The sequence below is a fragment of the Oncorhynchus mykiss genome, chromosome 32 (genome assembly GCF_013265735.2).
Source record: "Oncorhynchus mykiss isolate Arlee chromosome 32, USDA_OmykA_1.1, whole genome shotgun sequence".
Lineage (NCBI taxonomy): Eukaryota > Metazoa > Chordata > Actinopteri > Salmoniformes > Salmonidae > Oncorhynchus > Oncorhynchus mykiss.
In genome coordinates, this window is record NC_050572.1 from 19,021,631 (window position 1) to 19,046,190 (window position 24,560).

General features: G+C 41.1%; 1 protein-coding gene across 3 annotated transcripts; it reads left to right on the forward strand.

Annotated features, from left to right (window-relative positions):
- The first annotated feature begins 744 nt into the window (after positions 1-744).
- Positions 745-19,491, forward strand: LOC110488050 (zinc transporter ZIP4). Of its 3 annotated transcripts, none has more exons than XM_021560021.2 (12): positions 745-1,350; positions 2,450-2,797; positions 3,217-3,271; positions 3,957-4,198; positions 9,818-9,989; positions 11,048-11,220; positions 12,791-12,958; positions 13,345-13,440; positions 14,251-14,305; positions 17,760-17,912; positions 18,312-18,499; positions 18,778-19,491. In XM_021560021.2, exons 1-12 carry the CDS (start codon positions 1,141-1,143, stop codon positions 18,904-18,906), a joined length of 1,989 nt encoding a protein of 662 aa, XP_021415696.2. In that variant the 5' UTR covers positions 745-1,140; the 3' UTR covers positions 18,907-19,491. The 3 variants fall into 3 exon arrangements, with proteins under 3 accessions (XP_021415696.2, XP_021415695.2, XP_021415697.2); XM_021560020.2 differs by having other exon boundaries at positions 753-1,350; positions 3,217-3,421; XM_021560022.2 differs by lacking the exon at positions 745-1,350 and adding an exon at positions 1,378-1,458 and having other exon boundaries at positions 3,217-3,421.
- Positions 19,492-24,560: the final 5,069 nt, after the last annotated feature.

The window sequence follows — 24,560 nt, forward strand, 5'->3', positions numbered from 1 at the left end:
GGAAAAACTATGGGACTCAATCATCCAAGGTCAATGCAACATTTTGAATGTTGTCCATGAAAAGTGCTTTTACTCCAAAATGGGTATACGTAAAGAACGGGGCCTCTGAATTTACTCATCAATACATTTCCTCAACTATGTGTTGGCTCTTTATTTTTTTGAACAGAAAAAGTTCTGTAGAAATGACAGTATGTGCATTATTTGTTTTGACAAAAGTTACACCAGCCACCTTCCACGCTGTCAGTAATACATTGTCTTGTTACATCATGTTGTCAATTTTCCTAATACACAACCTGTTGTCAGTAAAGGGAAGTGTTAAAGGCCCAGGGCAGTAAAACATGACATTTCCCTGTGTTTTATATATATTTCCACACTATGGGGTTGCAATAATACTGAGAAATTGTGAAAATTATGATTATGCCCTTTTAGTTTAAGAGCTGTTTGAAAAGACCACCTGTAGTTTCAGCCTGTTTTGGTAGGATGGAGTTTTGGCCTTCCATGGAGACATCAGTAACCTCTCTGCAAATAACAGCAACATTCCCCCCTCCCCTGTTAGACCATTCAGACAGTACAAGCAAAATTCTTGCTTGAGAAATTGCCCTTTGCTAAGAAGCTATTTTGGTTTATTTTTGACCATTTTAAATTGAAATATTCACAGTAAGGTACTTCATTGTACAATTATTTGATATTTAGATAACAACAGCTAGTGATGGTCTTCATCAAGACAGTTGTGGCCATTGAGGGTGTAAGTGTGTCACTTGGCACCGCCTGTGTTCTTAGCAACATATTGTACTGACATTTAAAAAACGAACTTGCCATTATTTCATAAAAAGTTTATGCTGAGTTTACAATGAAGACAGGTGATTTGGACATGTACCCCTCATTCGGGTGAACTGCAATGGTCACTTATTTATGGAATGGTAGAGAAGCACACCTCGCCTCTGGACCAATCAAAGGCAAGCTTACAGGTCGATGAAATCTCTAACTTCGTAATTATAGAGAGACCTGTATGATGAACTTAAAAACCGCGCGTGGAATGATCTGCGCCACTCGGGAAACAACTCATCGACTAAACTCACTGTTTTAGCACTTATTTTTTGATAATTTTTTATTGAGTATTTTATCTTTATTGATAAAACAATGGAAACTACATATAAGTATTTCCTCGTTATTCTCTTATGTCTGAGTATTAACCTATTCAGCTATGCGTGGTATTCACCTGTGGATGTATATGATAAAGTGGTGGAGCTCGTGTCGCCAGGAGAGGAATACCTGGATGAAATGTCACTTCGCTCCTTTTTCAAACTGTTAGAGAAGCGTGTGCAGTGCCCTGGTGTGTCGTGTGAAAAGGTAACTTTTTTCCTACACTCGCTACAGCTTGCGCTTTAGGAAAGGTCGAGGTCCATTCTGCACCTGTTACTGTGCTGTGCGGTGCGCTACACTACTGGAGACTACGCTGTACGTACAGTCACAGTTCTTTGTTAGACCAATAGCTAAAATATATCCGTATTTTTTTTATTTATCTGTCCCTGACAGAGTATATTTTTATTTTTATTGATACATATATCTTGAGCACTGAGCAATTATAAAGTTAAAGCTTGCTCCATAATATTTAAAACATATATATATTGTTATTATTACTGTATTATAGATTAAAAACAATAATGATTCGTGTTATTATTACACAGAGAGATATTACACGACGTCAGCATTGCAGATTGTTTTGTACCCGATTTTTGTAACAACATTTATCCCGACCATTATGTTCTTACTATTGCAATGACATAAAACCAACACTAAAACAGGGTAGTAGATATTATAGAACAATGTCTTAGGCTTAAATGGCCTATGGCTGGGTTACAAGTATTAGCATAGCCTTCTATATGACTATTACAATGAGCATACACCCAATATAATATTTTATATTAATGCTTTTCTTTTACATCACCAATTCATTTGAACGTCTTGGTTGTATCAACCTTCGCTGTGCAGGTTGTTTAAATTGTATCTTAATGATCAGGCATTCTATTTTCCTTACATTTCTGAAATTCTATTTCATATTTCTTTCAGTCAGTCCGACCTGCATCAAGCTCAGCCTCTTCTAAAATACATTTACATCTGACTGAAAATGTGTGGAGACTTTTTCCTGTTCCTCCAGTTTTGCATTTTGCCTCCAGCACATTCACTAGTCGGTTTGGGATGTGCGGTAGATTCAGACCATTATCTACATTATGATACTGTACAAAGTCACTGTATGTCCTAGAGTATACTCTGCTCTTAAAGATCAGAAAATGTCACCCAAGTCAAACCAACCCAAACTCCTTTCCTTTAGCTTGTGGTCATAATGACAAAACAATAAGACCTTACGTTTGTTTTCTCTTATAAATTAGACCTATATTTGTCCTTAGTACATAAATAATCTACATGTAACACTGAAGCTTGTTTCTAGTGCCTCTCTGTGCAGTCAGTAGACCAGCTGGTGGGTAACTTTACCAGCACTGGTGGTCTCCTTCACAACGAGGCCTTCTTCAGAGTAGCGGCAGGATGCCACCTCTACCTCAGCTCTCCCACCGAGGCCTGCTCTGCCGTGAGGGCAGGGAGGTGGGGGGATGAGACGGACCAACTCATCCAGGAAATCACAGGCCATGACCACCTCATCCAGGAAATCACAGGCCATGACCACCACGTACACAGGCACAGGGATGGGCATGGACACGGAGACATGGAGAGCAGTGGGATAGAGACTCTGCTCCGAAACATGGAGAAGCACTACAAGCCTGATCAGCAGTACGACCAGGTTGGAGCTGATGTGTAATAATTAAGTAATAAGGCCCGAGGGGGTGTGGTATATTGCCAATATACCACGGCTAAGGGCTGTTAAAATTTTAACAATGCAGAGTGCCTGGCTACAGCCCTTAGCCGTGTTATATTGGCCATATACTGCAAACCCCCAGAGGTGCCTTATTGCTGTTATAAACAGGTTACCAACGTAATTAGAACAGTAAACCAGGAGATTGCGTCATACCTGTGGTATATTGTCTCATATGCCATGCATTTTAGCCAATCGGAATCCAGGGCTGGAACTACCTGGTTTATAATGAAGAATAGCAAAATACTGTATATACTGACCTGTTTTCTAAATAGTTAATTTGTCTCAACAAAGTATTTCTATTCAACAGTGTAAGTCTGTCCTGTCTTGTTATCATGGTCATTTAGCACTGTCTCACTGGTCAAGACATCTTAGAGGAGAGCAGCGCGTCAACTAGTGATGGTGAGCCTCACAACACAGATGTGGTGTTTGGATACATAGTTTACCATGCTTTACGAGGTGACTGCATGACAGCCAGAGCACTACCTGAAGAAGAGTATTTTTTGGATTTCATACTCAACCGCTTCGGCTCTGACAACATCACAATTCATGGTACCGTACGATAACCCTTTAATGTTGTTATTTCTGTCATATTACCTCATAACAAGTGACTATTCCTATTAGTAGGAATCATTTTGATCTTATTCTTTAGTTTTAGTTTTATTACACTGCCATGTAATGTCATCCTCCTGCCTGTACTTCAACCTACTCTTTCATCCATGTTGTGTCATACATAATTCATCATTTATTTAGCATGTTGCCCTTGAGGGGCTATGTTATTAACATTACCCCATGTATTACTTTTCCCCAGGGGCGCAACTTTCACTGGGGACGGGGGGGACATGTTCCCCCTAGTTTTATCATTGGAATGTGATACAAAACGAGGCAACAGTGTGCTTTAGGACCATGCGGACGACTCCGAGGTGCCGGGTAGGCTCTTGGAGTGTTAATCTGACTGAAGAAAAAAAATATATACAAAAAAAATATGTCCCCCCCACTTCTAAAGCCAAAGTTTCGCCCCTGCTGTTCCCCAATGGCCTGCTATATACATTACCACCAATCATATCATTCTGATTCATCTCTGTAGAGCTGGAAGGTATTATGAAGAGCTTGCAACTGGGTGGAATCCACAAAGAGGAACACGATCATGAACATGGAGATCAAGATGGACACAACAATGACCATGGTCATGATGATCATAGTCACCACAGTACCGCTAGCGGGGGTCGAGGTGCTCAGAGTGGTTGGGGGGATCGAGGTGGAAGTGCAGCCTTCAGACAGAGTCACGAGGAGGGGTACCACCAGAGGAACATCAGCAGCTGGGACCTGGTAATTATTATACTGAACCACCCCAGCGCTTGGTGTGTCATTATTATACTGAACCACCTCAGTGCTTGATGGGTCATTATTTTACTGAACCACCTCAGCGCTTGGTGGGTAATTATTATACTGAACCACCTCAGTGCTTGGTGGGTCATTATTATACTGAACCACCTCAGTGCTTGGTGGGTCATTATTATACTGAACCACCTCAGCGCTTGGTGGGTAATTATTATACTGAACCACCTCAGCGCTTGGTGGGTCATTATTATACTGAATCACCTCAGTGCTTGGTGGGTCATTATTATACTGAATCACCTCAGTGCTTGGTGGGTCATTATTATACTGAACCACCTCAGTGCTTGGTGGGTCATTATTATACTGAATCACCTCAGTGCTTGGTGGGTCATTATTATACTGAATCACCTCAGTGCTTGGTGGGTCATTATTATACTGAATCACCTCAGTGCTTGATGGGTCATTATTATACTGAATCACCTCAGTGCTTGGTGGGTCATTATTATACTGAATCACCTCAGTGCTTGGTGGGTCATTATTATACTGAACCACCTCAGTGCTTGGTGGGTCATTATTATACTGAATCACCTCAGTGCTTGGTGGGTCATTATTATACTGAATCACCTCAGTGCTTGGTGGGTCATTAAATCACCTCAGTGCTTGGTGGGTCATTATTATACTGAACCACCTCAGTGCTTGATGGGTGATTATTTTGGTGGGTTACTAGGTCAAGGCCTTAGCTTCACTCTCTCTTCGGGGGCTTAAAGGCACAGCACACACACACACACACACACACACACACACACACACACACACACACACACACACACACACACACACACACACACACACACACACACACACACACACACACACACACACACACACACACACACACACACAAACCCACCCACACTCCTTCACTCTGATTCATTATCAAACTGCTAAACCCCTGGTGTCTGCTGCTCCTCCTGTGTGTTGTAATGAGCATTAGATGTGCTTTAGATTGCCTGAGCTATTGGGAGCTATAGGATTCCCTCCATGGTAACATCTCTATTGGAGAACTTGAATGAAAAGGAGCACAGCTGAGGCATAATGACATGTCACTTGTAAAAGTGGTCCCCACTTTATAAATGCCTAATCTCAAACTAAACCCAGAACTAAAATCTTGTGTAATTTGGTCAGATGTACCATTTATGTTTACATAGTCTTTCCACAAGAGATGAATGAATGCCCAATGACATCTTTCCTTTAGTCATTAAGGAGTGTTCATTTAAGGCATTGACTAGAACGAATTGCAAAAATCACTGAAGCTGGGGTCTTATATCTCCCTCCCTAACTTTAAGCATCAGCTGTCAGAGCAGCTTACCGATGGCTGTGTACAGGTACAGTGAATCTGTAAATAGCACACCCAACTATCTCATCCCCATATTATTACTTACCCTCTTGCTCTTTTGCACCCCAGTATCACTACTTGCACATCTACCACTCCAGTGTTATTTCGCCTCTGTGGCCCATTTATTACCTACCTCCCTACTCTTCTACATTTGCACACACTGTACATAGATTTTTATATTGTGTTATTAACCGTACCTTTGTTTATGTGTAACTCTGTGTTGTTGTTTCTGTCGCACTGCTTTGCTTTATCTTGGCCAGGTCGCAGTTGTAAATGAGAACTTGTTCTCAACTAGCCTACCTGGTTAAATAAAGATGAAATAGCTGAATAGCTGAAATAATAGCTGTAAATGCTGTGCTGTGCAGTGCATCAATGTAAAATGGAAATGCAAATTAATTATTCAATTAATATACTTGTCTACTCATCCAAATACTGTATCTGACTGTGTCCCAAATGGCACACTATTCCCTTCATAGTGCCCAAAACAGTGCACTATAGGGTGTTACAGCCCTGTTTCCTCCATATAGATGTGTTTTATTCCTGTTTCCTCCATATACAGTGCCTTGCAAAAGTATTCATCCCCCTTGATATCTTTCCTATTCTGTTGCATTACAACCTGTAATTAAAATGTATTTTTATTTGGATTTCAGGTAATGGACATACACAAAGTGAAATGAAAAAAAATCACTTGTTTAAAAGAAGAAAAACAAGAAAAAAATAGAAAAGTGGTGTGTGCATATGTATTCACCCCCTTTGCTATGAAGCCCCTAAATAAGATCTGGTGCAACCAATTACCGTCAGAAGTCACATAATTTGTTAAATAAAGTCCACTTTTGTGCAATCTAAGTGTCACGTGATCTCAGTATATATATACAGCTGTTCTGAAAGGCTCCAGAGTCTACAGCACCACTAAGCAAGGGGAACCATGAAAACCAAGCAGCTCAGGTCAGGGACAAAGTTGTGGAGAAGTACAGATCATGGTTGGGTTATAAAAAAAATATCTGAAACTTTGAACATCCCATGGAGCACCATTAAATCCATTATTAAAAAATGTAAAGAATATGGCACCACAATAAACCTGCCAAGAGAGGGCCCACCCACCTAAACTCACAGACCAGGCAAGGAGGGCATTAATCAGAGAGGCAACAAAGAGACCAAAGATAACCCTGAAGGAGCTGCAAAGCTCCGCAGCGGAGTTTGGAGTATCTGTCCATAGGACCACTTTAAGCCGTACACTCCACAGAGCTGGGCTTTACGGAAGAGTGGCCAGAAAAAAGCAATTACTTAAAGAAGAAAATAAGCAAACACATTTGGTGTTCGCCAAAGGGAATGTGGGAGACTCCCCAAACATATGGAAGAAGTTACTCTGGTCAGATGAGACAAAAATGTTGCTTTTTGGCTGTCAAGGAAAGCGCTATGTCTGGCGCAAAGCCAACACCTCTCATCACCCCAAGATAACCATCCCCACAGTGAAGCATGGTGGCAGCAGCATCATGCTGTGGGAATGTTTTTAATCGGCAGGGACTGGGAAACTGGTCAGAATTGAAGGAATGATGGATGGCGCTAAATAAAGGGAAATTCTTGAGGGAGACCTGCTTCAGTCTTCCAGAGATTTGAGGTTGGGATGGAGGTTCACCTTCCAGCAGGACAATGACCCTAAGCATAATAATAAAGCAACACTCGAGTGGTTTAAGGGGAAACATTTAAATGTCTTGGAATGGCCTAGTCAAAGCCCAGACCTCAATCCAATTGAGAATCTGTGGTATGACTTAAAGATTGCTGTACACCAGAGGAACCCATCCAACTTGAAGGAGCTGGAGCAGTTTTTCCTTGAAGAATGGGCAAAAACCCAGTGGCTAGATGTGCCAAGCTTCTATAGACATACCCCAAAAGACTTGCAACTGTAATTACTGCAAAAGGTGGATCTACAAAGCATTGACTTTGAGGGGGGGAATAGTTTTGCACTCTCAAGTTTTCTGTTTTTTGTCTTATTTCTTGTTTGTTTCACAATAAAACATATTTTGCATATTTCAAAGTGGTAGGCATGTTGTGTAAATCAAATGATACAACCCCCCAAAAAATATATTTTAATTCCAAGTTGTAAGGCAGCAAAATAGGAAAAATGCCAAGGGGGGTGAATACTTTCGCAAGCCACTGTACATGTGTTTCATCCCTGTTTCCTCCATGTATACTTGTTTCATCTTTGTTTCCTCCATGTAGACATGTTTAAGTGCTGTTTCCTCAATGCAGACATGTTTCAGCGCTGTTTCCTCAATGTAGACATGTTTCAGCGCTGTTTCCTCAATGTAGACATGTTTCAGCGCTGTTTCCTCAATGTAGACATGTTTCAGCGCTGTTTCCTCAATGTAGACATGTTTCAGCGCTGTTTCCTCTATGTATTTGGTATTTTATTAGGATCTCCATTAGCTGTTGTGAAAGCAGCAGCTACTCTTCCTGCTGTCCACACAAAACATGAACACGACATAAAACAGAACAATAACAGACAAGAACAGCTCAAGGACAGAACTACATCCATTTAAAAACGGCAGACATAGCCTACATATCAATACATGCACATAAAATATCTAGGTCAAATAGGGGAGAGGCGTTGTGCCGTGAAGTGTTGTTTTATCTGTTTTTTTAAACCAGGTTTGCTGTTAACTTGAGCAAAGAGATGGAACGGAGTTCCATGCAATAATATCTCTATATAATACTGTAAGTTTTCTTGATTTTGTTCTGAATTTGGGGACTGTGAAAAGACCCCTGGTGGCATGTCCGGTATGTAAGTGTGTGTGTCAGAGCTGTAAGTTGACTATGCAAAAATGTAGAATTTTCAACACATTAATGTTTCTTATAAAAATAAGAAGTGATGCAGTCAGTCTCACCTCTACTATTAGCCAAGCGAGACTGGAATGCATAGTATTTATATTAGCCCTCTTATTACAGTGAAGAGCAAGATGTGCCGCTCTGTTCTGGGCCAGCTGCAGCTTAACTAGACCTTTCTTTGTGGCACTTGACCACGACTGGACAATAATCAAGATAAGAAAAAACTAGAGCCTGCAGGACTTGATTTTTGGAGTGTGGTGTCAAAAAAGCCGAGCATCTCTTTATTATGGACAGATCTCTCCCCATCTTTACAACCATTGAATCTATATGTTTTGACCATGACAGTTTACAATCTAAGGTAACGCCAAGTAATTTAGTCTCCTCAACCTGTTCAACAATCACACCATTCATTATCAGATTCAGCTAGAGGTCTAGAGCTTAGGGACTGATTTGTACCAAATACAATGCTCTTAGTTTACGAGATGTTCAAGACCAGTTTAATACTGGCCACCCATTCCAAAACTGACTGCAACTCCTTGTTAAGAGTTTCAGTGACTTCATTAGCTGTGGTTGCTGACACGTAAATGGTTGAATAATCAGCATACATGGACACACAGGCTTGGTTTAATGCCAGTGGCAGGTCATTGGTAAAATGGAAAAGAATAGCAGGCCTAGAGACCTGCCTGCTGTATATCATACCATACATGTTTTACATTAGAGAGAGACTTCTATAAAAACAAACTCTTGAGTTCTATTAGAAGAAAAGCTCTGAATCCACGATATGGCAGAGTTTGAAAAGCCATAAAACATACGTTTTTCTCAACAACAGGTTATTGGCAATAATATCAAAGGCTGCACTGAAATCTAACAGTACAGCTCCCACAATCTTCTTATTATACATTTATTTCAACCAATCATCAGTCATGTCAGTGCAGTACATGTTGAGTGCCCTTCTCTATAAGCATGCTGAACGTACATTTATTTACAGAGAAATAGTATTGCATTTGTTTGCAACAGTTTGCTAAGAGCTGATAGTTTACACACAAGCTGATAGTTCTGATTGGGTAGCAGAATGACTTTGGCTTCTCTCCAGGCCTGAGGGCACACACTTTCCTGTATGCTTAGATTAAAGATATGACATATAGGAGTGGCTATAGTCAGCTACCCTCCTCAGTAGCTTTCCATCTAAGTTGTCAATGCCAGAATGTTTGTCATTATTGATCGATAACAAAAAGAAATCCACCTCTCCCACGCCAACTTTACAAAACTAAAACTTACAATGCTTTTCTTTTATTATTTGTTTTTAATGCATAAATATGAGTTAGACTGTTCGTTGTTGGCATTTCCTGCTTATGGAGATGTGTTTCAGCCCTCTTTTCTCCATATAGACATGTTTCAGCCCAGAGGAACTGGTAAAGATCCATGGGCTGAATGGATCTAGCCTGTCCAGGTATGACGTGGCCCGGCTTAGCCCAGCCCTGGTCCAGCAGATCCTCAGTGGGGCCTGCAACAGCACCTCTCCCCCCACTGGACCATCAGACCAGCTCAGCACCATAGAGAGTGAGTGGACTGCTACAGTCCTAGCTCCATGCTTCTGCCTCTGCATTGCTTGCTCTTTGGGAGTTTAGGATGGATATATGTAAACTTCTGATGTTAAAAGGGATTTATAAAATATATGTGATTGATTGACTACTATAGTACACACTCTATTCAACACTCACTCCTCTCCTTTTGATACAGAAAGGCCCATTCGTCACTATTTACTTTTTAATGAAAAGGGAATGATAGTGAGACTCTGCACCGATACATTTACTATGTTCATAAATATAAACACTCCAAACTTTAAACTATACTGAACAAAAATATAAAATCAACATGTAAAGTGATAGTTCCATGTTCCATGAGCTGAAATAAAAGATGCCAGAAATGTTCCATATACACAAAAAGCTTATTTCTCTTCAATTTTGTGCGCATGCTTGTTAATCCATCCACCTGACAGGTGTGGCATATCAAGAAGCTGATTAAACAGCATGACTGCAGGAATGTCCACCTGAGCTGTTGCCAGATAATTACATTTGAATTTCTCTACCTTAAGCCGCCTCCAACGTTGTTTTAGAGAATTTGGCCTCACAACCGCAGACCATGTGTAACGCCAAGCCCAGGACCTCCACATCTGTGTTCTTCACCTGTGGGTTCATCTGAGCCACCCAGACAGCTGATGAAACTGAGGAGTACTTTTGTCTGTAATAAAGCCCTTTTGTGGGGAAAAACTCATTCTGATTGGCTGGGCCTGGCTCCCCATTGGGTTAGTGGGTGGGCCTATACCTTCCCAGACCCACCCATGGCTGCGCCTCTGCCCAGTCATGTGACATCCATAGATGAGTGCCTAATGAATTGATTTAAATGGACTGATTTCCTTATATGAACTTTAACTTGAAATTGTTGCATGTTGCATATTTTTGTTCAGTATAGATGGATGTTATCATTAGGTAACATCCACAGTATGTGGAATATATTATCATCTAACATACCTTTCATGGCTTGACTGACTGATTTGCTTAAGTCCTGTTATTACTGTATACGTTGAACCCAGTAATGTTAATTCTCTCTCTCCACAGAGTATGTGTATGCCACCATCGCCAATCTTCTGATCTGTCTGGCCGCTGTGGTTGGCGTTGTGGTGCTGCTGTGTACTTCCTGTAGTAGTGTCTTCCAGCTCATCATCCAGTTCTGTGTCAGCCTGGCCGTGGGCTCCCTCACTGGGGACGCCCTGTTGCACCTCCTGCCTATGGTGAGCACCACAGTACCATATTCACATTACCGAGCCCAGCTGATTCAAGCTGAGCTGTACTGTGCTGGCCTGGTTACACACCCATCATAGTTTCTGGAACTGTGCCTGGAATGGACAATGTGGGAAAAAACATGGATTTAGACTTTATACTCACTTTATAGCATAACAGGTATATCATCAGGTATCATCTGGTTATTGTTCAGCAGCATTACCCTTTAGATTGTACCAGCAGCGCATCACACGCAACATCACAATCTGGCCAGCCAGGCCTCTTTCTCCTCAACACTTCCTTGAAGTGTTATGATTAAAGGTCCAATGCAGCCGTTTTTATCTCAACATCAAATCATTTCTAGGTAACAATTTAGTACCTTACTGTGATTGTTTTAAATTAAAATGGTACAAAAAATATAAATAAATATATTCTAAACAAAGCAATTTCTCAAGCAAGAATTTTGCTAGGACTGTCTGCGAGTGGTCTGAGTTGGGAGGGTGAAAACTAGCCGTTATTGCCAGAGGTTTGAAACTATCTGTTAACTAATTTACTGCATGGTGATGTCACCATGGAAGGCCAAAACTCCATCCCACCAAAACAGGCTGAAATTTCAGGGGGTCTTTTCAAACAGCTCTTACACCAAATGGCCGTTGTCATAATTTTCACAATTTCACAGTATTATTCCAACCACATATTGTGGGAAATAAATATAAAACACAGGAAATCCAGTTTTTGACTGCACCGGGCCTTTAATGTCTGTGCGACCCAATGATCATCTAGATGTCTGAGGGCCTTTGATTAAACTTAACTCCACAATATACGATGGAGTTGTGCTGCAACTAGTGTGGGCGGACTGGAGCTACGACTTCACATAAAATGTTTTTTATCAAGAAATACTGATTTCAGCACCCAAAGAATAGCTTGCATTTACACATGACATTGTTGCCAATCAACTGCATCGTACATTGTGGAGTTGAGTTTAGTTGGCTAATTTCCCCCAGGGCAGACAGACTCTTCTAAAGGAGATCCAGAACTTCCTGTTCCTGTAGCTCAATCCTTTTAGATCCATGCCAACATCACAGGACGACATATTAGCAGGCTGTCACACCCTATCCTCAGCTACAGTGTAAAATAATGTGATTAAGGAACTGAAACGACACCCTCTCATTGGACAAACCGAGAAATGGGCCGATGTTGCTTCGGGGAATCTTCGGTCATTACAAAGCCAATGATGAGAGTAACATAACCCTGTGTCCCAATGGTGCCGAAATTGTTTCTTATCCCCCTCTTCTCTCCTTAACAACTACCTATTGAGAGGACATGATTGGTGAAAGCAATATGGTGGATAGGTACCAGTCTCCACTCTAAACATTCATCTGTCAGAACAGTGGCATGTGAAGGAGGCCATTTCAGAGTAATTGACCCACAGGTTGATTGCATCACCAGTATTTGGTTTTATCCTTCCCTGTGTATTGCCGTCATAAAGGTTACATAACACTGTCATAACACTGTCATTATAATGACATTGGGCTGACTGTGTCTGACCGTGTTGTGACCGTGTTTCCTCTTTTGATTCAGTTCCTAGGCCTCCATGTTCACAGTGAAGGAACAGACCACAGCCACTCAGAGGAGGTTCCAGACTACATCTATAAAATACTGGTGCTGATGGCTGGCATCTACTGCTTCTATCTCATGGAGACTATTTTCTCCATCATCACCACGCACCATGCTCCGCATCACCATGGGGTAAGTAGTGTCTATTACCCTGGTCTGTGTTTAGTAGGGCCCAACGTAGCAAAATGTTTGCATCAAGAAACAAAAATCTGTGACCTTATTGGACAATTTCAGGTAGTACCTCCCAATTTCACTCTGTTTCGAAATGTTATCTTCTTTTCTGAACCCCACTGTTCTGTCCGCTTACTGGTTCAGTGGATCCATGGTGAAAAAAACTCCCACACTTATATTTGCAATAAACTTTTAATGAAGTGCAATGCTTCGGTCACATAAATTAGTCAGGTCTTACTGGTTCCAAAATGTGATAATTGTTAGGTAATAACAGTAGATACATGTTCTATGCTGTCTGCAATCAAAATATATGATATTATGAGCACATTGTCTCATTGTGTTTCCAGGTGGAGTCTGAGCCCCATCACTGTGACCATGGTAAAGTCCTGGAGATGTACCTGCAGGACAAAAAGAACAAGCAGTCTGTATCGCAGACAGACCTGGTAGGTTCTGTACCAGTTATTCACAGAGACCTGGTAGGTTCTATACCAGTTATTCACAGACACACCTGGTAGGTTCTGTACCAGTTATTCACAGACAGACCTGGTAGGTTCTGTACCAGTTATTCACAGACAGACCTGGTAGGTTCTGTACCAGTTATTCACAGACAGACCTGGTAGGTTCTGTACCAGTTATTCACAGAGACCTGGTAGGTTCTGTACCAGTTATTCACAGACAGACCTGTTAGGTTCTGTACCAGTTATTCACAGACACACCTGGTAGGTTCTGTACCAGTTATTCACAGACAGACCTGCTAGGTTCTGTACCAGTTATTCACAGACAGACCTGGTAGGTTCTGTACCAGTTATTCACAGACACACCTGGTAGGTTCTGTACCAGTTATTCACAGACAGACCTGGTAGGTTCTGTACCAGTTATTCACAGACAGACCTGGTAGGTTCTGTACCAGTTATTCACAGAGACCTGGTAGGTTCTGTACCAGTTATTCACAGACAGACCTGGTAGGTTCTGTACCAGTTATTCACAGACAGACCTGGTAGGTTCTGTACCAGTTATTCACAGAGACCTGGTAGGTTCTGTACCAGTTATTCACAGACAGACCTGTTAGGTTCTGTACCAGTTATTCACAGACACACCTGGTAGGTTCTGTACCAGTTATTCACAGACAGACCTGGTAGGTTCTGTACCAGTTATTCACACGTCTCTACTATCCATGTTTCTGAACATCTTTTCCCTCACTAACCCTGCTTTAATTCAGGTGTTATTATTCTGTAATATTCTGATCCTGCTAGGTTGATAGCAATGACACAGAGAAAGCCTTTCCAGAACAAAACCAACACTCAAGAGGTAAGAAAGTCTTCTGGTCTACTTACAACCTTTTCACAAGACATTACATCTAATCAAAGTTTATTGGTCACTTGCACAGGAAAGCCTTTTTCTTTTTATGTGAATGTTTGGAAAAAGATACGCAATAATATACAATATAGACTAAGAAATGTGTTAAAGTAAGTCGTGACATGACTGAGTAGCAAAGATAATAATAATAATAATAATAATAATAATACAAAAATAGGTCAAGGTTTGACATTCAGGAAGTAGCTACAATGTCAAGCTGTCAAACTGTAAACTTACTGTGCGAGTAGAGTCTCAAGTCTAGTCAATGTTTACACACATTCAGTGTGACGAAGAGTAAGGTGCACAAGAGAGCTGTGTTCTTTTCTAATGAACAGTTAAAAAGGGATATTTGCTAAAGGGATAAAACATTTTAGCTGCAGGTACAACCCAAATGTCCCCGTCATCGTTGTAAATTATAATATCATTTACAATGATACCTTAGAGACTGCTGCCCTACAGTACATAGTAATTGAACACTGGTCACTTGAATCATGTTTACAACTGTACTGTTTTAGCCACTCCATATGTATATACTGTATTCTAGTCAAAACTCATCCTATATAACTACTGCTGTACACATATCTTCTGTTCATATACTGTCCATACTGTCTATACACACCATTATTTATATATATATATATATATATATATATATATATACAGTTGAAGTTGGAACTTTACATACACCTTACCTTAGCCAAATACATTTCAACTCAGTTTTTCACAATTCCTGACATTTAATCCTGGTAAAAATTCCCTGTCTTAGGTCAGTTAGCATCACCACTTTATTTAAGAATGTGAAATGTCAGAATAATAGTAAAGAGAATAATTTATTTCAGCTTTTATTTCTTTCATCACATTCCCAGTGGGTCAGAAGTTTACATACACTCAATTAGTATTTGGTAGCATTGCCTTTAAATTGTTAACTTTGGTCAAATGTTTCTTGATGCCTTCCGCAAACTTCCCACAATAAGTTGGGTGAATTTGGGCCCATTCCTCCTGACAGAGCTGGTGTAACTGAGTCAGGTTAGTAGGCCTCCTTGCTCACACACACTTTTTCAGTTCTGCCCACAAACTTTCAATAGGACTGAGGTCAGGGCTTTGTGATGGCCACTCCAATACCTTGACTTTGTTGTCCTTAAGCCATTTTTCCACAACTTTGGAAGTATGCTTGGGGTCATCATCCATTTGGAAGACCCATTTGCGACCAAGCTTTAACTTCCTTACTGATGTCTTGAGATATCCACATATTTTCCTGCCTCATGATGACATCTATTTTGTGAAGTGCACCAGTCCCTCCTGCAGCAAAGCACCCCTACAGCATGATGCTCCCACCCCCGTGCTTCACGGTGTTCTTTGGCTTGCAAGCCTCCCCCTTTTTCCTCCAAGCATAACGATGGTCATTATGGCCAAACAGGTCAATTTTCATTTCATCAGACCACAGGACATTTCTCCAAAAAGTACTTTGTCCCTATGTGCAGTTGCCAACCGTAGTCTGGCTTTTTTATGGCGGTTTTGGAACAGTGGCTTCTTCCTTGCTGAGCGGTCTTTCAGGTTATGTCGATATAGGACTGTGGATATAGATACTTTTGTACCTGTTTCCTCCAGCATCTTCACAAGATCCGTTGCTGTTGTTCTGGGATTGATTTGCACTTTTCGCACCAAAGTACGCTCATCTCTAGGAGACAGAACGCGTCTCCTTCCTGTATGACGACTGTGTGGCCCCATGGTGTTTATACTTGTGTACAATTGTTTATACAGATGAACGTGGTACCTTCAGGTGTTTGGAAATTGCTCCCAAGGATGAACCAGACTTGTAGAGGTCTACAATTTTTTTAATGGGGTCTTGGCTGATTTCTTTTGATTTTCCCATGATGCCAAGTGTAGAGGCACTGAGTTTGAAGGTAGACCTTGAAATACATCCACAGGTACACCTCCAATTGACTCAAATTATGTCATTAGCCTATCAGAATCTTCTAAAGCATGACAGAATTTTCTGGAATTTTCCAAGCTGTTTAAGTCAACTTAGTATGTGTAAACTTCTGACCCACTGGAATTGTGATACAGTGAATTACAAGTGAAATAATCTGTCAACAATTGTTGGAAACATTACTTGTGTCATGCACAGAGTATATGTCCTAACCGACTTGCCAAAACTATAGTTTGTTAACAAGAAATGTGTGGAGTGGTTGAAAAACGAGTTTTAATGACCCCAACCTAAGTGTATGTAAACTTCTGACTTCAACTGTATATACACACTATATATACAATGTATGTGGACACCCCTTCAAATTAGTGGATTCGTCTATTTCAGCCACACCAGTTGTTGACAGGCGTATAAAATCGAGCACACAGACATGCACTCTCCATAGACAAACTTTGACAGTAAAATGGCCTTACTGAAGAGCTCAGCGACTTGCAACTTGGCACCGTCAAAGGATGCCACTGTCAACTGTAAGTACTGTTATTGTGAAGCGAAAACATCTAGGAGCAACAATGGCTCAGCCGCAAAGTGGTAGGCCACACAAGCTCACAGAACGGCCCGCCGTCTGCTGAAGCGTGTAACACGTAAATATCGTCTGTCCTTGGTTCCAACACTCACTACCGAGTTCCAAACAGCCTTTGGAAGCAACGTCAGCACAAGAACTGTACGTCGGGAGCTTCATGAAATGGGTTTCCATGGCCGAGCAGCCCAATACAAGCCTAAGATCATCATGCCAAGTGTCGGCTGGAGTGGTGTAAAGCTCTCCACCATTGAACTCTGGAGCAGTGGAAATGCATTCTCTGGAGTGATGAATCACGCTTCAATATCTGGTAGTCCGATGGACAAATCAGGGTTTGGTGGATGCCAGGAGAATGCTACCTGCCCCAATGCAATATGCCAACTGTAAAGTTTGGTGGAGGAGGAATAATGGTCTAGGGCTGTTTTTCATGGTTCGGACTAGGCCCCTTAGTTCCAATGAAGGGAAATCTGTGTGGAAGAACTTGACTGCGCAGAGCCCTGACCTCAACCCCATTGGACACATTTGGGATGAATGGAACGCTGTCTGCGAGCCAGGGTTACTCGCCCAACATCAGTGCCCGTCTTCACTAATGCTCTTGTTGCTGAATGGAAGCAAGTCCCCACATCTATGTTCTAATATCTAGTGGAAATCCTTCCCAGAAGAGTGGAGGCTGTTATAGCAGCAAAGGGGGGACCAACTCTATATTAATGCCCATGATTTTGAAATGAGATATTCGACGAGCAGGTATCCACATACAGTACTTTTGGTCATGTAGTCATACAGTATTTTCTGTATTTACAAATATATATATACAGTTATTAACAATAGCTGCATTTTGAATGGACTTATTTAGACAACTGAGCCTCTCTCTGAGTTTCCCTTCTGTCTCTCCCCTCCACTAGAACAGCGTCTGCTACCCTACATGGTTACCATAGGGGACGGGATACATAACTTTGCCGATGGCCTGGCTATTGGAGCGGCCTTTTCTGTTTCCTGGAAGTCAGGTCTTGCCACGTCTCTGGCTGTGTTCTGTCATGAGCTACCTCACGAACTGGGTGAGTGGAGCACCGACTGATTCCTTTAGTTGGCCATGTTGAAAAAGGCTCTTGAGAATAAGGTCCAGCCATATATATATATATATACAGTATATATAATCTATTCTAATACTTTATTGTTTGAAATGAAAGATAATCTTCTGAAATCAAACAAATCGAACTCGATATTTATATTTAGTTAGATTTGTTTGATTTCAGAAGATTATCGTTCATTTCAAACAATAAAGTATTAGAATAGATTAATAGCAATAGATGAAAGGTAGATGATTAGCAGATACACAGTTTAGTCATTTGGCTCTGTTTCTAATTCACACAATCTTTCCAATGACATCAATCTAAGACCGACATTTGATCACCAGTGTCATCCCTTTATACCCCTCCTTTCTCTCCATCTCCCAGGTGACTTCGCTATCCTGCTGCACAGCGGGGTGTCAGTGAAGAAGGCCTTGATGCTGAACGTGGCCAGTGCCCTCACATCCTTCATCGGTCTCTACATCGCCCTCACCATCTCTACTGACCTGGCCACCAAGCAGTGGATCGCTGCCGTCACCTCTGGTCTCTTCCTGTACGTGGGCCTGGCTGATATGGTTAGTATGCTAGTTTTACCTCATTCTCAAACAGGATAGGAGGAATAGCTTCTTGGTGGTTCTTTTCAAATGAGAATCTGTCGCACGAATAGTTCAATTGCTTTGACTTGGGCCTTTAGCATCTCCTGGCCATGTGACCTGACCAGGAAGAACTCTGACCCCGAGTTATGACACAGTTGCTCCTATTCCTTTCAGAAATGCCTAATTTCCTCTATAAATATGATATATTTTGAACAATGAGTTAAATGCATTTGATTGTCTTAATCCTCATCCCCCAGCTCCCCACCATGGTCCATGTGGACAACCGTAGGCCCTGGCTCATGTTCCTGCTGCAGAACGTAGGACTGCTGTCTGGCTGGGGCATCCTGCTCCTCCTCTCTCTATATGAGGATAAAATTGGCTTCTAGAGCCTCCCATTCCTAACACTGTACAGTACAATACAATTACAAATGACACTATGTAGGCTATGCTATATTTCATCTGTTTTACTGTCTCTGTAACACGCTTGGTATTTCTATATGATACAACATTTCCTGACATTACTTTTCTAGATGTTATACACAGTATGAGCATACAGGCTAGTTCTGGTGTATCTTATGCATCTAACACATAGAAGTATAATCTGTTGGTGTTCTGTGTGGACACATCCTGCCGTAGGTGCTAATGTTACTATTTGAAGGGATATCATCTGAATGTGATTAGTTCAAACTGTAATTTATACAACCTATATTTATAATGGGACTCACAGGTCCTCAGGCTACTTCCTCTCTAATTGTCACACCTTTTGTATTAACCCCATGTACAGTGTCTTCAGAAAGTATTCACACCCCTTGACTTTTTCCACATTTTGTTGAGTTAACGCCTGAATTGAAAATGGATTCAAATTGTGTCAAATCTTGTGTCACTGGCTTATAAAAAATACCCCATCATGTCAAAGGGGAATTATGTTTTTAGAAATGTTTACAAATTCATTAAAAATTAAAAGCTGAAATATCTTGAGTCAATAAGTATTCAACCCCTTTGTTATGTCAAACCTAAATAAGTTCAGGAGTAAAAAATGTCTTAACAAGTCACATAATAAGTTGCATGGACTCACTCTGTGTGCAATAACAGTGCTTAACATCATTTTTTTAATGACTACCTCATCTCTGTACCCCACACATACAATTAATTATCTGTAAGGTCCCTCAGTGGAGCAATGAATTTCAACCACAAAGAACAGGGATGTTTTCCAATGCCTCGCAAAGAAGGGCACCTATTGATAGACGGGTAAAAATGAAAAAAGCAGACATTGAATATTTTTTGGAGCATGGTGAAGTTATTAATTACACTTTGGATGATGTATCAATACACCCAGTCACTACAAAGATACAGGTGTCCTTCTTAGTTGCCAGAGAGGAAGGAAACCACTCAGGGAGTTCACAGTGAGGCCAATGGTAACTTTAAAACAGTTACAATGGCTGTGACATAAGAAAACTGATGGATCAACAACATTGTAGTTACTCCACAATAGTAACCTAATTGACAGAGTTAAAATAAGGAAGCCTGTACAGAAGACAAATATTCCAAAACATGCATCCTATTTGCAACAAGACACTAAAGTAAAACTGCAAAAAATGTGGCAAAGTGAGGAACTTTATGTCCTGAAGACAAAGTGTTATGTTTGGGGAAAATCCAACAAAACAAATCACGGAATAACACTTCATATTTTGAAGCATGGTGGTAGCTGCATCATGTTATAGGTATGCTTGTCATCGGTAGAGGACAAGGGAGTGTTTTATGATAAAAAAAGAAACAGAATGGAGTGAAGCACAGGCAAAATCCTAGAAGAAAACCAGGTTCAGTCTGACAAATTCACCTTTCAGCAGGACAATAACCTTAAACACAAGGCCAAATCTACACTGGATGTGCTTACCAAGATGACATTGAAAGTTCCTGAGTGGCCTAGTTACAGTTTTGACTTAAATCAGCTTGAACATCAAATCAAATATTACTGTGAAATGCTGAATACAACAGGTGTAGACTTTACAGTGAAATGCTTACTTACAAGCCCTTAACCAACAATGCAGTTCAAGAGAGTTAAGATAATATTTACTAAATAAACTAAGGTAAAAAAATTATGTAACACAAGAAAATGACATAACAATAACGAGGCTATATACAGGGGATAGCGATACCGAGTCAATATGTGGGGGTACAGGTTAGTCGAGGTATTTTGTATAGTGACTATGCATAGATAATAAACAGCGAGTAGCAGCAGTGTAAGAAGAGAGGGGTCCTGGATATAGGTCTTGGATGGTCCTGGATGGTAGGAAGCTTGGCCCCAGTGATGTACTGAGCCGTACGCAATACCCTCTGTAGCGCCTTGAGGTCAGATGCCGAGCAGTTGCCATACCAGGCGGTGATGCAACGGGTCAGGATGTTCTCGATGGTGCAGCTGTAGAACCTTTTGAGGTTCTGGGGATCCATGCTAAATCTTTTCAGTCTTCTGAGGGGGAAAAGGTGTTGTCGTGCCCTCTTCACAACTATCTTGGTGTGTTTGGACAATGATAGTTCGTTGGTGGACACCAAGGAACTTGAAACTCTCGACTCATTCCACAGGGGGCCTGTTCGGACCTTCTTTTCCTATGGTCCACGATCAGCTCCTTTGTCTTGCTCATATTGAGGGAGAGTTTGTTGTCCTGGCACCACACTGCCATGTCTCTGACCTCCTTTCTATAGGCTGTCTCATCGTTGTCGGTGATCAGACTGTTGTGTCGTCAGCAAACTTGATGATGGTGCTGTAGTCGTGCTTGGCCACGCAGTCGTGGGTGAACAGGGAGTACAGGAGGGGACTGAGCACTCACCCCTGAGAGGCCCCAGTGTTGGGGATCAGTGCGGCAGATGTGTTGTTGCCTACCCTTACCACCTGGGGGCGGCCCGTCAGGAAGTCCAGGATCCAGTTGCAGAGGGAGATGTTTAGTCCCAGGGTCCTTAACTTAGTGAGGATCTTTGTGGGTAATAAGGTGTTGAATGCTGAACTGTAGTCAATGAACAGCCTTCTCACATAGGTGATCCTTTTGTCCAGGTGGGAAAGTGCAGTGTGGAGTGCGATTGAGATTGCGTTATCTGTGGATCTGTTGGGGCGGTATACGAATTGGAGTGGGTCTAGGGTTTCCGACATGATGGTGTTGATGTGAGCCATGACCAGCCTTTCAAACATCTATAGCAAGGCTTAAAAAAGGTTGTGTAGCAATGATCAACAACCAACTTGACAGAATTGGAAGAATAAAAAATAAATAATAATAATAATAATAATAATAATAATAAAAATATTTTAGAATCCAGGTGTGCAAAACTCTTAGACTTACCCAGAAAGACTCACACCTGCAGTTGCTGCCAAAGGGGATTCTAACATGTATTGACTCAGGGGTGTGAATACTTGTGTACTGTAAATTAGATATTTCTGTATTTCGTTTTTAATAAATGTACAAACATTTCTAAAAACATGTTTCCACTTTGTCATTAGGAGGTATTGTGTGTAGATGGGTGAGAAAAAGAAATTCATGTAATAATTTACGAATTCAGGCTGTAACACAACGACACGTGGAATAAGTCAAAAGGTATGAATACTTCTGATGCTACTGTACGTGGCAGTGTGCACTGTAGGTAGATGCTGTTTCAATTTGTGATCTTCTGAAGTGTGAAGTTGATGCAAGTGTACACAGTGTGTATGAATGTGAGAATGTGACAGGGTTATGGTGAGTCAATTGAGGCTTTTTTTTAAAGACTTGATTGAGGAAAAATGATGAAGTAGCTTATAAGTGGTGTATGTTCTTCAAATGGACCACTGGAGGGAGCTCTGAGACTCATAATATTATGTATTTCCTGTTGCCTTGAAATTCACCCCAGACACATGGCCACATTAGAGGAGAGATACTGTATGTCACCATAGGATGTCTTTCCACAGCAATGATAGATAAGTCACATTACCTTCAAATTATAAGGTTCTATCTGCAAAAAGATGACTAAGATAAATGGCTTTAAAGTACCAAACCCCCCCCCCCCCCATTGGCTTGAATGGTGTGAGCAATTAAAAAATATATTTTATTGTTTTTAACTTGACATGAATTGGTGTATTTAAAGTAGTATATTGGTAGAGAACATTTTACAGAACAGGTAGAACCTTAATAATGAAAAGCTTTCACAAATGTCAACCATGATTCTCAGAATATAGTCTTGTAAATAATGAGGTAAATTGATGTCCTTCATATTTTCTAAGATGAGTGAAGGTTATTTTCAGTGAAGTTATTTTTTGACTACAGTCACAGCTTAACAGTAACATTAATTGAACAGGTTGTTAGAATATTTATGATTTACCACCTATTATAATTTGCCTGTTTTGCAACTGCTGATGACATAGGCAAAGAAACACTGCAGAGCATTTCAAACTGTCAGGCTATTCATAAACTCCTCCCTGTCAAATATTCTCCATGTCCAACCTTATGAAAGCAGCATCATAATATGACAATGATGTGACAATTCTGTAGAAAACAAGGTTGATACAATTGTCATCTTTACAACTACAAATAGCTAGAAATAGACAATGTACCCATTCAGAATCAAACTGGAGATACCTTATAAGCCCTGCTATTGTGGTGCTAAACTGCATGGAGAACCTTCAGAATCACAGAAGCCCCGAGCTAGATTGTAAACACAGAGCTTGCGTCCCAAATGGCCCGTAGGGCTCTGCTCAAAAAATAGTGCACTATATACTATAATAGGGTGCCATTTGAGACACACCCATGGAGCCTATCAGGAATCTGATTCGTTACTTATCGTCCTCCTGCGGGGGTGAAGCTTCTGTGTGAGCCAATAGGATGGCAGCGTAATCTTAGCTATGTTAAGAACCATTGTGGTAAGCCTGCCAGTCTTCTTTAGAAAGCATCGATTAATTTATTCATAGACACAGAGGCATGCTTAGCTCTGCAGGATAGAATGCACGTGTCATTGTTTGTTGTAAGAAAAGCGGAAAAGATCCAATAACTTTGGTTTAGGTGCCCGGTACGGAGGAATATGGTAGGCATCGGACAAAAGGTATGACATGCCAGGAGGTTCCTCAGATACAAAGATAAAGAAGCTGAACTATCATGTGAAGAATCTATTTATACATTATGCAAATGTTTTGTTATTCATACTTTTAGCAGAACTTAAGGTCTTGGATGTTGTAATGTTTTGATGTCAACAGGTAAAGAGCTAATTGATGTTGCTCTACATTCTGTTGCTCGAAAACAGTTCAATTTTGTACTTTTCTTTTTTCTATTTTTCATTTGCACTGTACCTTGGTGAGTTACATGGAGATTGCCTTTGCAAGATCCCTATCATTTTGTAATCATCATAAAATTGTAACATTTCATGTGTTTGACATGTGTTGACATGGAACACTAGTGTCATTCACTGTTGAAGTAGGAGAGTGACATAAATGGCTTTCTAATCTAATCCATGGCCTGTTCTCCCCTCATTCCCATTCAGCTCTAGCTGTCTGTGTGGTTAATGATATTCCCATTAGGTGCCCTGTGGGACCCTATAGTGGGTTGAGGAGGACTGGGGAGGACTGCTCCTGCTGCTACCACATGGGGACACCCTTTGTGTCTGGATAGACGACACACACTGAGGATGTTAACACCATCCTCTGCCTAACACCCTCCCCAATGCACGCACGCACGCACGCACACACACACACACACACACACACACACACACACACACACACACACACACACACACACACACACACACACACACACACACAAACACACACACATAAATCCTTCAGTGTCTCAGTTTCACTCCTTTTTCATTCTTTCTTACCAATTTACTGACAAACAAGCACATATGCTGTCATGTGCGTACACGCACACACAGACACACACACACACACACACACACACACACACACACACCATTACTGTGACAGCAATCACAAATGAAGCGTTAAATGAAGAAACAGATCGCCGTGTTCTCAGGGGAGTGGGGCTCCACTCCCTATTCAAAGGGAATGTGTGGCTGAGACCAAAGAGTC

Excerpts from the sequence above, each read along its gene's own strand:
- LOC110488050 (XM_021560020.2), top strand. The coding sequence starts at position 1,141 with ATGGAAACTACATATAAGTATTTCCTCGTTATTCTCTTATGTCTGAGT. Across the intron at positions 14,306-17,759 it reads ACAAAACCAACACTCAAGAG|AACAGCGTCTGCTACCCTAC; the intron begins GTAAGAAAGTCT and ends CCCCTCCACTAG. Across the intron at positions 18,500-18,777 it reads ACGTGGGCCTGGCTGATATG|CTCCCCACCATGGTCCATGT; the intron begins GTTAGTATGCTA and ends CTCATCCCCCAG.